Below are 13,307 nucleotides of genomic sequence, written 5' to 3' on the forward strand. Positions count from 1 at the left end.
TTCCGTGCTACTCAACTAGTATGGTGTCAGAACATTATACTGTTACCCACAGCTGGGTGATTTTTTAGGTACCGATTCCAGATAATTCGTATCACAGACTGTACATCAAGGTAATCAAATAATTGATGAGGTGTGATTCCTCTTTATGGAGCTATTTCAGATAATAAATTAAGGAGGAATTATAAAATAAGACTACTTGCTAATCCTAAAGAACCGATGGCTTCAGACAATGATTATTAATGATTGCTCACATCACAAAGAGAGAACCAAATATTATGTCTCCTGATGGAAATACATAATAATACATATAAATTATTCTTGCCTTACCTATCCTCCTGGTCCCCAAGCCATACTTGAATTTGAACAGCCCTCTAGATCTAACTAGCAATTTACAGGGAAAATAAGTAATAAAGGAAACCTCTAGACAATACACCAAGGATGCAGTCAGAAAAGTCCAGACTGTGGTAAAATTTTACAGGACAAATGACTCTGTTTATTCAATAAATAAATGTGTAGGGAAAAAAAAAAAAGAAGCACAGCAAACTTATAGATTAAAAATAAAGTCATATGCCCTTATTTGCTCTGAAACAAATCTAAAGATTGACATGTTTTGATATTAATGTTTCTTAATTTAAAAAAGGATAACTAAAGAGCCTCTCGATGAAAGTGAAAGAGAAGAGTGAAAAAGTTGGCTTAAAGCTCAACGTTCAGAAAACTAACATCATGGCATCTGGTCCCATCACTTCATGGCAAGTAGATGGGGAAACAGTGGAAACAGTGGCTGACTTTATTTTTCTGGGCTCCAAAATCAGTGCAGATGGTGATTGCAGCCATGAAACTAAAAGATGCTTACTCCTTGGAAAGAAAGTTATGACCAACCTAGACAGCATATTAAAAAGCAGAGATATCACTTTGCCAACAAAGGTCTGTCTAGTCAAGGCTATGGCTTTTCCAATAGTCATGTATGGATGTGAGAGTTGGACTATAAAGAAAGCTGAGTGCCGAAGAATTGACACTTTTGAACTGTGGTGTTGAAGGAGACTCTTGAGAGTCCCTTGGACTGCAAGGAGATCCAACCCGTCCATTCTAAAGGAGATCAGTCCTGGGTGTTCATTGGAAGGACTGATGTTGAAGCTGAAACTCCAATGCTTTGGCCACCCGATGTGAAGAGCTGACTCATTTGAAAAGACCCTGATGCTGGGAAAGACTGAGGGCAGGAGGAGAAGGGCACGACAGAGGATGAGATGGTTGGATGGCATCACCTACTTGATGGACATGAGTTTGGATAAACTCCAGGAGTTGGTGATGGACAGGGAGGCCTGGCGTGCCATGGTTCATGGGGTTGCAAAGAGTCGGACACGACTGAGCGACTGAACTGAACTTAAAGTAATGAAAATGCCATTATGTTTTTTATATATGACTCCATTTTCTAATGATATATTTTGAGATGTTTACAGTTTAGATCATAGGGTATCTAGCACTTGCTTTAGAATTATCATGAAGTGGGGAAAAAAGGGCAGACAGCACTTAAAGAGTGGACAGTCCAAACAAAGTTGGCCATAGTTGATAATTCTGAGACTGAATGACATTCATCATACCCATCTCTAGTTTTAAACTAAATAAATAAATAATAAATTAATAGGTAGGTAGGTAGGTAGGTAGGCAAGCAGGCAGACTGGTCAACTGGCCAGTCAACAGACAGATGATACAAGCCAGTCTGCATAGGTCTACAATCCTTCAAGCATAATTCTGAAACCTAAAAAGCTTTAAAAAGTAATGCCTGCAATTTATTTGATAGTCAACCTGAACCTAACCGACACGATCAAACACTCATACATTTATTACAGATATATATGTTATTTGATTATAGAATGCTGCCTCAATCCTCAAATTCTATCCCTTGTAATATTACTTAACTTTTAAAAATCTGAAAACGCTTCAATTCCACATCATATCTGTCCCAAAGAGCTGGGATAAGAGATTTTGTGGCCTTGCATTAACATGGAAAGGGTCTAAATATTAAGTAAATAAAGTATGTAACAAAATACTGAGTATTACAAGGCACTGTTTTATGAGCAGGGTATCTCTAGTTAAGGTCAGCATTCACACATGGGGAAAAAATTAAGCTGTCAGTGAAGAGCATCATAGGGACTTTCATTTAAATGTTTTCTATTTCTGAATTTTTCCATATTTTATCAGGAGGTATCTATTACTTCTTAATTCAAAAAGAAATGGTTTTATTATTTTAAAACAAAAAGGCTTTAAAATACACATAATTTTTCTATATGAGAGAATAATACTGAGATAAAAGCAAGTAGTAGTTCTCACCCCCATTAACTACACAAATATGGCTGGCAAAATAGCATCTTGCTTAACTATTTTTAATACAATATTCCAAATTATATTCCCTAACTTAATAAAGATGTTCTGAGCACAAAATATGGGAACAGTATTTTAAATATGAAAACCGTATAGGGAAAAGGTCAAAAAATGTAAACAGACACTCTTTCCTTCTCTTTTTTTTATTCATATTCAAACTCAAATAATCACAGATTCCCACCCCCCGCCCCAAATAATTAGAATTGCATTTCATTGTGCCAGTTTCCTCTTTTGGCAAATGTAGATGGTAAGAGATAATAATAATAACTTCTAGAGTGTTGTTGTTAGAAATTAAATGGATAACAAATATAAAAGCTTTGTTTCATGAGTGCCTGGCTCTTGCTAAATCCTTGATTCATTATATTACTATATTATATTACAATATTATCACTTTTATTATTAATATTGTTCCCTTGGTCAAATGCCTATTCCTGTCCACTATGTTTTGGTACCTGTTTTTTAGAAGAAGCTCTAAAGTGTTAATTGAACTGCACTGTTTTCCATATTAGATAACACAGCTGTCCCTTAGGTTAGTTTCAGTCTGAATTTTTATCATAGTAATGAGAATTTGGGGAGAAATTCCATAATAAGTTTTAAAATCCAAATCAAACTTTTTAAACTTGAAAACAAACTGTTTGTGTTTGTAAAAATTAGTCACCAAACACATCACGTGTTGGATTCTTTGTTTATAAAACATTTCCATTTAATAAAATACAAATATGTCTTAATGTAAAGTATCATATAAATGTAAATCACATTGCTTCTAAATACCAATGGTTTGACTAAACTATAAAAGGGAAAGTTCTCTTTTTAGCAACATGGGTGCCTTAATTTCTCTAGCATAAATATATTTTCAGTATGTAATCATACACAGAAGAAAAGGAAAGTCTTAAAATCATGATTTAAGAAGATATAATTTAGCACAATAGAGTACATTCTAAAACACAATTTTGATTACAACTAATCTTTTATAATTCTACCCTCACACAGAAAAGAATTTAAGCTACATGATTATTTTTTATATCCATTACTTACTTACCCTTTTTCATATGTGAATTCATCTTTCAGGGAATTAGCTGATGATTCACCAATAAAGACAGATGGAATGTCAATTTTCTTTAGTACCTCAACTGTATAAAACAATAGTAAAAGTTATTCTTCAAAGCCCATACTTAATATAAAATCAACTTAACTTTCTTTATAACAACAGCAAATATCAATGTAGGTGGAAATAACTATAATCAATTTGAATTGTCTGTTAGTTGATTTTCCAGATTGCAGATTAATACCACGATCCGAATGGCTGAGAAACATGATGACATTTACAACAACAAAAGCTAATAACATTTTGCATATATACATTACCACACTATCTCAATAGTCCTATGAGATTGAAATATAAATCTTACTCTATTTCCATTTTGATTTACTTGATTTATTCCCGTACAGACATACTTAACTTTTAGAAAAGAAATAAGAGGAAGAAATGTAAAGTATTTTTTCCACACATAACTTAATTCCTAAATGAAAAAGTGAAAAAGCTTTTTTTACATACCCATTCCCAGGAAAGGTGTAAGCCAAAGAATGTAAGAAAAGACCACTTTACAACAGTCTGAAAAACGACATCACACATCTAAGGCTTTTCAGAGTGAAGGGCTGACAAGAGTTCAGAAAGGGCACTGGATAGGGAAGCTTGGTAAATTTCTACTTCCTCCTAAGCTCGGAGTGCATGTTAAAGCATTGTGTTTTGACAAGTACCTTACAAAATTTACTTCTATATCTATATTAAAAAACCAAAATCAAATGCCAACAAAAAAAGAACTTTGCAAAAATTACCCATTACTCAAGAAGAGAAGTAAAAACAATCATCTTACTGTCACCACAGAAAATAGCCATATTTTTAACTATGAGTTACTTTAACACATTTGGCTTTAGAGAAAGTCCATTTGTTTTCTTTTGTTACATTCTGCATAACAACTTTGTTCTACATTTCTTTTAAAAACTGCACATTTATTATTTATTTAAAAGAGGGAGGTGGATGCACATGAAGAAGAACAGAACACAAGCATAACCCTTCCCACCCAAAGATAAGGCTTTATTTGAAGCAACAGAAACAGTTCTATATGTTTTGACAAATAGGATCCATTATGTAACCACCACCACAGCCAAGATAAAAAAATACGTTATCATCCGTCCAAATTCTCTCATGCCCCTTTACAGTCAAGCCCTCACCACAACCTCAGCAACCACTGATATATTTTTCTTTAGTCTTAAAATCTTAGTATCCTTAATAGAATATATGTTTTTTCATTTTCAGATTGAATTTACACAAACAAAATCATCCATTTCACACACTGTTTGTGTCTGTCTCTGTCTCTCTCACACATACACCCACACACACTCCAATATCATATAAGCCCTAAAAGGGAAGGAGCCAAAATGGTTAGCAGAGCAATATTTTAATCACTATCTTTATATTAATAAGATCAATAAATATTTAAAATTTTGTATTAATGGGATCATATAATAATGGGAAAAAGTATAGGTTTTTTCCTACTCAATTGTATATCTCAGATATTCTGTCATGTCACTAAATAAATATCCACCTCATAATTTTTAATAGCTGCATGCCAAGAGATCTTTCTCTTTCACATAATAGTTTGACTTTTAATTTTATTTGAAAATTAAAGTTTGGAATTGAATACCCTTTGTAAAATGTTCTACTGTTTCACGAAGATACTCTGATAAACTCGAGGAATTTTTGGCTTGTAACTACTGGCTTATAATTATTGGAATTAACATAACTTCTTTGAGTTATGATATCTAATGAGATGTTAAAAGCTCCTCACTTCAGTAAGAAAGTTAAGAAGAGGAGGGAAATGATGTACACAAATATGAATAGCCACCTTGGAGACTCTGCCACATCGTTTATCTACTGAAAACAAAACCAAATGTTTTCATTCAAAAAATACTTTAAAAATACTAATTTTAATTCTGATCCACAAAATAACTCTGTAAAGTATACATGCCAAGTAGTATTATCATACCATAGACAGGTTATAATTTAAGTGGTCAACCCCAACCTCTCTAGATGCATATTCCAACTGCCTATTCAATATCTCCATTTGAATGCACAATAGATGTTTCTCAAATGGATCTCTCAATATCTCTTTTCCCTTCATCAGTCCTACTCTTCCTTGTCTCTGTAAATAGCCTAACTATTTTCACCTAGTTTCTCAAGTAAAACATTTTGGAGTTCTCCTTTACTCCTCCCTTTTATTCCTTAGGTCAAACTCTATCAACTTCAAAATGCAGCCATAATTCTATCACTTGCCATCACAGTCACTGCTAGTACTCCACTGCTGTCATCTCTTGCCTGGCTGCGGCAACAATGTTCTAACTGGTCTCTCAGCCGGCACTCTTGCTCATCTTTCACCTCCAGTCTGTTCTCCAAAGAACAACCAAAGTGACGATCCTTTTAAAACCGTCAGATCATCTCACACTCTATTTCAGTTCAGTTCAGTTCAGTCGCTCAGTAGTGTCTGACTCTTTGCGACCCCATGAATCATAGCACGCCAGGCCTCCCCGTCCATCACCAACTCCCGGAGTTCACTCAGACTCACGTCCATCGAGTCCGTGATGCCATCCAGCCATCTCATCTTGGGTCGTCCCCTTCTCCTCCTGCCCCCAACCCCTCCCAGCATCAGAGTCTTTTCCAATGAGTCAACTCTTCGCATCAGGTGGCCAAAGTACTGGAGCTTCAGCTTTAGCATCATTCCTTCCAAAGAAATCCCAGGGTTGATCTCCTTCAGAATGGACTGGTTGGATCTCCTTGCAGTCCAAGGGACTCTCAAGAGTCTTCTCCAACACCACAGTTCAAACACATCAATTCTTCGATGCTCAGCCTTCTTCACAGTCCAACTCTCACATCCATACATGACCACAGGGAAAACCATAGCCTTGACTAGACGGACCTTAGTCAGCAAAGTAATGTCTCTGCCTTTGAATATACTATCTAGGTTAGTCATAACTTTTCTTCCAAGGAGTAAGCATCTTTTAATTTCATGGCTGCAGTCACCATCTTCAGTGATTCTGGAGCCCAAAAAAATAAAGTCTGACACTGTTTCTACTGTTTCCCCATCTATTTCCCATGAAGTGATGGGACCAGATGCCATGATCTTTTGTTTTCTGAATGTTGAGCTTTAAGCCAACTTTTTCACTCTCCTCTTTCACTTTCATCAAGAGGCTTTTTAGCTCCTCTTCACTTTCTGCCATAAGGGTGGTGTCATCTGCATATCTGAGGTTATTGATATTTCTCCTGGCAATCTTGATTCCAGCTTGTGTTTCTTCCAGCCCAGCGTTTCTCATGATGTACTCTGCATATAAGTTAAATAAGCAGGGTGACAATATACAGCCTTGACATACTCCTTTTCCTATTTGGAACCAGTCTGTTGTTCCATGTCCAGTTCTAACTATTGCTTCCTGACCTGCATACAGATTTCTCAAGAGGCAGGTTAGGTGGTCTGGTATTCCCATCTCTTTCAGAATTTTCCACAGTTTACTGTGATCCACATTCTATTTAGAACCTACATAAAACAAAATCTAAAGTCCTACAATACCCACCAAGCTCTAGCCTCTGGTTCCCCCCTAACTTCATCCCCTACAATTCTTTCTCTCCCTTGTTCACTCTGACTGCAGCCACCATGATTTTCTGTCACACCTGCTTTATCTCTGAGCCTTTGCATTCGTCTGCTATTCTTTTTCCTTGAAATACCCTCCTCCAGAAATCTGCAAGGCGTAGCCTTTCACTTCAGACCTATGCTCAAATGTCAAAGCCTCAAGAGACCTTCTCTGATCACCCTACCTAAAACAGCCTTTCTCCGCCTCTCATCCCTGTCACCCTGTATCCCTTTAACCTGGCATGTTTTTCTTCATAGCACTTACCACTCACTACTTGACATATAACATACCTCTTTGAGTATTATTCCCACTATAGCCTGTAATGATAATAACTGCAGCAATAACAATTAAAGCAGCTAAAGAATCATTAAACAGCTATTAAGAACCAGGAAGTTGTCTAGATATTTATATGTCATAAGCAACAAACCAAACTTGAATACTATTATTATCCACATTAAACATATCAGAAAAGTGAGGCACAGAGATGCTAGGTAATGTTCCCAAGGCCACACCACTGGTAGGTGGAGCTGGGATTCAAACCTTGTAAGGCCGTACTCAGAAACCACACTCTTAACTACATCATTCTGCTACCTCAATGAAAAGTATGAGCGAAGCCTTAAAACTATATCATTTCCTCTGTAGTCATGATGCCTAAGAGAGTACTTGATGTGGAGTAGGCTACCAAAAAGTATTTGATGAAGGAAGCAAGCAAGGAAGAAAAAAGAAACAAGCCCAGACACATTGATAACTTGCCCTGTTTATACAGCAATCTGCACAGCCTAGACCCAAACTTGAGGCTCAGACTCCTAATCTAGACTCTTTCCACTCTGCCTTATCATGGGTTTTTCTCATACGCCTTCTTTCATATGATCTTCACAGTCTTGTTGGGTTAAAAAAAATTAAAACTATTCACAGTTTTACAGATGAAAATAAACAGCTTGGAAAGATGAGTAACTTTTATGAACTAGCCTGAAATAAACCCACATTTCCTAGTCTTGAAGTTCATGCTCATCACATTCTCCTGCCTCCTGAAGATGACAAATGTGATTCACTCAAAGTGAACCCATCCTATGTCCTACCTGAAATAAAAAACAGACACATTCCTGTGTGAAATGCTGGCAACAAGAGGTCTTTAAAAATTCCTTTTGTTTCCAGATGTCAGAACCACGTATTAGGAGTATACATGCAGTATTTTCCTTGTGGTTATGATCTAAACCTAAAAAGAGTGACAGATACATGCTTATTTTAATAAATCCATGCTTTCTTTCCTCTACCAGTGACAGCAAAGATGAAAGCAAAGATGAAAATGGGAAATATCTTTACAGTGTGTTGGAAATATGAAATGTTCAAAAACATACATACTCAAGGACAGAGCAAAATGTCATGGAAAGTAATCGAAGCAATAAAGTCAAGAACCAAAATTGTGAACAATCTTTGAAATAAAATAACTCAGTTGGAACATTTCCACAGCAACAACAGGATTATATGGTTATGTGCTACTTCTAATATTTAGCACACTTTCCTTAGGAACTGACATGATTATCACAAAAAAGTTTTATTATTGACATGAAGACAAAACAGGTGTCCAACGGAACTGACAATTCCAACTTGAAAATTTTTTTATTAAAAGTGTGTTAAAAGAATAAATAGCTTACAAATACTAATTATTTTATTCAACCCATAACCCTTGAGAAGGTCTTGAGGGTTGCTAAACCCTAAGCCTAGGTTTTCAGCAAAACACAAACAGAGTAAGTAACTTGCTCAAAATTATACAGTCAATTCAAGCAGGAGCTTGTACTTGAATTCAGGCCTATTTTTCAGAGTGTCTGTGCTTTCCATTTTGTCAATAATGTGTACGGGTCACAAAAATGACTAATGTGGGAGGTATGGTGTAGATTAATTTTTTAAGGGAGGTGATTAAAGGAGGAGTACCAACAAGTGTGCAGTACCAACAGTACTAGTTTATTTGATAAGCAAAATCCCTTAATCAATTCCTCTAATTCCTATCAGCGGTTGTTAAACTTTTGGTGATGTGCCAGAAGCTCTTAGGGCTACTTCATGCATTCTACAATTATGACTTAACCAGCCAGAAGACTAAAATAATCATTGAAAATGTAAAGAAAGTAAGGAACTTATCACTAAGTTTTACTTTTTATAACTTGTAATTTTACCATAGATTGTATTAGGAATAAGAAGGAAAAGAGTTGCAGGAGACATGGGTTTGATCCCTGGGTCAGGAAGATCCCCTGGAGTTGGAAATGACAGCCCACTCCAGTATTCTTGCCTGGGAAATTCCATGGACAGAGCAACCTGGTGGGCTACTCCATGGGGTCGCAAAGAGTTGGACACGACTGAGCACAGCAACAACAACAAATAATGTCCCACGTTATAAAGAGATTTTTTTGGTCAAGAAATCCAACATATTTCCTATTGAGGATACGGTTAAAGCCCTAAATACATTTCACTGGAGTATATCAATCCATGCTTTATATGTCTGCTCTTGGCTGCAAACTTTCTTACATATATGACTCAATGCAACTTAACAATAAGAGGTATTATGGATATATGCTAGAAGAAAAAGAAAAACAAAATACTTAATCATGAATGTTGGCAGTTTATTTAGTGTATCTTAGATTCCGATCCCAACTGCCAACATACATGGGCATCTTCCCCACACCATCAAACAACTCAATTCAATTCTGACATTATCAACCTCGAGATAGCACCAATTCCACAGGATAAGGGTCTGGTCTCACAAGAATCCCCATCCCCAACTTCAGATGCCAGCCACTAGTCTAAGTTGTCACCTTTGCTTCTGACCTACCAGTTATAGACTGGAGGTTTCAACAATCCTTACCACATGGGTTCAATTAATTTGCCAGAGCAGTTCACAGAATTCAAAGAAACATTTTATTTACTTGATTACCAGTTTTTAAAGAAAGGATATAATTCAGAAGCAAGGAGATGAAAGAGATGTATAGGGCAAGGTATATGGGAAGGGATGCAGAGGTTCGATGCCCTCTCCAGGAGTGCAACTTTCCCAGCATCTCCATACTTTCACCAACCCAGAAGCTCTTTGAACCTGTCCTTGTAGGTTTTCATGGTGGCTTCAATACATAGGCATGAATGATTAAACCCACTGGCCACTGAGGTTAGGGGGTAGGACTGAAAGTTTCAATCCTTTAATCACCTAGTTAGTTCTCCTAGCAACCAGCCCCATCATTTGGTGGGGTCCAAAAGTAGCCTCATTAACATAAAGGAGACACCTTTATCACTCTCAATAAACTAAGTGAAAGCATACAGCTTAAAAATCAGTCTGATTAAAGCCAGTTATTTCATTAAAATGGGCTCATTTTCCCTATGAGCTAATATTTCATAGAGAATAAGGAAAGATATTGCCATTTTGAACAAAAAGCTATAGGCATGACAATATATATAAAGGGGCTAATAATAACCAACTGGTATAAAAGAGCACAAGTATGTGGCTTTGACATTCCACAGGAATACAGTAGCTACTTAGTATTTCTGCATATTCTAAAATTTAACATTGTGAATCTCTAAATAAATCACAAAAATTCTCCTCTGGCATCCTAAACTCAACATGCTTATCTCTATTTAAAGCTTTGGTTTTCCTTTAGCTTTTACCAAAATAACAACACATCCTCGAAAATGAAACACATAGGTTAAAAAAAACAAACCAGCAACAACAAACTGTTCAGAAAAGAACAAGTCAATTCCATTTATACTGTGAGCAAAATTATCCCAAGAGGTTTAAATACTGGAAATTATCTTTCTGATGGGAAGAAATTTTGCTTTCTAAAGCAGAAAATGAAAGAAGAGAGACTCTGGTAAATTTTAGTTTTGAATGATTGGTCAAACAGGAGAGAAGAAAAGTGATACCTGTACTTACTGTCGTTGGATCCCATGCTAATGAGGTCATCAGAGTCAACATTGTGAACTATGGCTGCTTTGTATCCTGCTCTCTGTGCATTTAAAACCTGCAAGTCAGAAAACAGTCACGATATGAGGAAGAAAGTGCCAAAAGGTCCCTCAACTTCAACAAACATAGATCAACAACCCCATAAAGGACAGACTAGATTATGTACATATATATTATATATATATAATATATATATAAACAGATCTCAAGTGTATTCTTGCAACATAACCTTTTACAATTGATTATCAAGGACTAAGTCTTTAGATATCTTCTTGATTTCACTCAAGGTATTAAGTGAAATGAGAGACAAATAAAGGACGGAGATATAAGCTACCTACCAAAAGGATCCAAAGCACTAACCCTGTCTAGCTCTAATGGGATACAGACTTGGGACCACGCTCAAGAGCCATCAGCCCTTGAGAAGTCAAATCTACCTCCACTACTTAGTGCAATAAACTTGGAGCAAATTGCTTTTCTTCCTCAATCCTCAGTTTCCCCAAGTTTAAAACAAAATAGCAACAATATTTTTCTCATATGTAAAATAATTTTAAAATGCTTAACACCATGATGATACAAAGAAATGAGTAAAATAAAAGCTATTCTTATTATTAGCTTCATCAACAACCATTTTCTTTAGAAAGCTTTTCTAAAGCTTTGAAAAAATTAAAAATAAAAATACTCCAGCCTGAAGTTGCTTACTCTGGTTCTATTTAGCTATACAATCTTTCCTAAAACTAGTTTCCAAAATATTAATAGTCAGTTTCACACCCTAAGAATATGGCTAGATATGCAGTAGAATTTTCTTAGAGCAAAGATCTGAAAAGTATATAACACATGTTACCACATCTCACTTTTAAGGTAACAGTTTGTTTTAAAGAAAAATAAACCCAGACTAACCTCTTATTGTACCACCTTTGAACCATTTGGTAAAACTGAAGGTTACTATTTGCATACTGGTTAAATAAAATGAAAACTGGGTATGTAAATATATATAATAGTTTTGAATACTTTGAAAACTATATACATATAATTCTAAATACTTAATATGGCAAGAAATTTGAAACATATCACCTTATAATCACTGCATAGTGATATGTCTCAAACTTTTTTTTATAATATCAATACTTCTAAAATTAATTTTAAAAATAATTCCCAGAAGGTCTAATATTAGCTCTGTTTTAGTTATCAACATAATAATGATTCAAAATTCTACAGTAATTCAATAAAGACCTGCATCAAGTTGCAAAGAGTAAGGGAAAGTCCAAAAAGTCAAGTTCCTAAGAATAAAAGGAATGTCCTGGCTATTATAAACAGTGCTGCGATGAACATTGGGGTACATGTATCTCTTTCAATTCTGGTTTCCTCGGTGTGTATGCCCAGAAGTGGGATTGCTGGGTCATAAGGTAGTTCTATTTGCAATTTTTTAAGGAATCTCCACACTGTTCTCCATAGTGGCTGTACTAGTTTGCATTCCCACCAACAGTGTAGGAGGGTTCCCTTTTCTCCACACCCTCTCCAGCATTTATTGCTTGCAGATTTTTGGATCGCAGCCATTCTGACTGGTGTGGGGATGACCCAGAAAGATGTTATGGGGAGGGAGGGGGGAGGGGGGTTCATGTTTGGGAATGCATGTAAGAATTAAAGATTTTAAAATTTAAAAAAAAAAAATAAATAAATAAAATGTTAATACTCATAAAAAAAAAAAAAAAGAATAAAAGGAATGCCCAAGTGTTCAGCAGACTGGACTTGAATGGTAGGTAACAGAAATGAGGCTCTGTAGTCAACCCTACTCAGGCAAGAGTAAAATTCCCTTCTATATTACCCTGACTCAAAAACTACCTCGCAAATGAAAGTTAGAATTCTGAAAGAGATAATAATGTGGGTTAATCAGAATAATTTTATCTTATCACCAAAAAAAAAAAATCTAAATCTGTAAAGGCCTCAAAGAATTAATATTCTGTCTCTCTGTGGGTATGCTTAGTAACTAAGTCATGTCTGATTCTGAAAACCCATGGACTGTAGCCTGCCAGACTCCTCTGCCCAGGGAATTTTCCAGGCAAGAATACTGAACTGGGATGCCTTTTCCTTTTCCAGGGGATCTTCCTGACCCAGGGATCAAACCCGTATCTCCTGCATTGGCAGGCAAGTTCTTAACCACTGAGCCACTAGGGAAGCCTTTATAGTCTCTATAACTCATATGAAATAGCAGGCTCACACAGAGTAAGCACTCATTAAATATTTTTAGAATGAGAAAATATGTAAGTGCTTAAATTAACAGCTCATATTATAACATTACAAATACAAGAGA

At 35.9% G+C, this 13,307-nt stretch overlaps 1 protein-coding gene across 6 annotated transcripts in view; it reads right to left on the minus strand.

The window, feature by feature from the left end:
• Window positions 1-13,307, minus strand: part of RNF13 (ring finger protein 13) — a 131,607-nt gene that overhangs the window by 53,367 nt on the left and 64,933 nt on the right. For 3 of the 6 annotated variants that reach the window (XM_069562829.1, XM_069562847.1, XM_069562838.1), the window contains 2 exons: window positions 10,970-11,057; window positions 3,419-3,509 (listed from right to left, as the gene is read on the minus strand). In XM_069562829.1, coding sequence (XP_069418930.1) covers window positions 3,419-3,509; window positions 10,970-11,057 — 179 coding nt within the window. Of the gene's footprint in view, window positions 1-3,418; window positions 3,510-10,959; window positions 11,058-13,307 lie in introns of all 6 variants that reach the window. The other 3 variants (XM_069562855.1, XM_069562870.1, XM_069562862.1) reach the window with 1 other exon arrangement.

This window comes from Ovis canadensis, chromosome 1 (genome assembly GCF_042477335.2).
Source record: "Ovis canadensis isolate MfBH-ARS-UI-01 breed Bighorn chromosome 1, ARS-UI_OviCan_v2, whole genome shotgun sequence".
NCBI classification, from domain to species: Eukaryota; Metazoa; Chordata; class Mammalia; order Artiodactyla; family Bovidae; genus Ovis; species Ovis canadensis.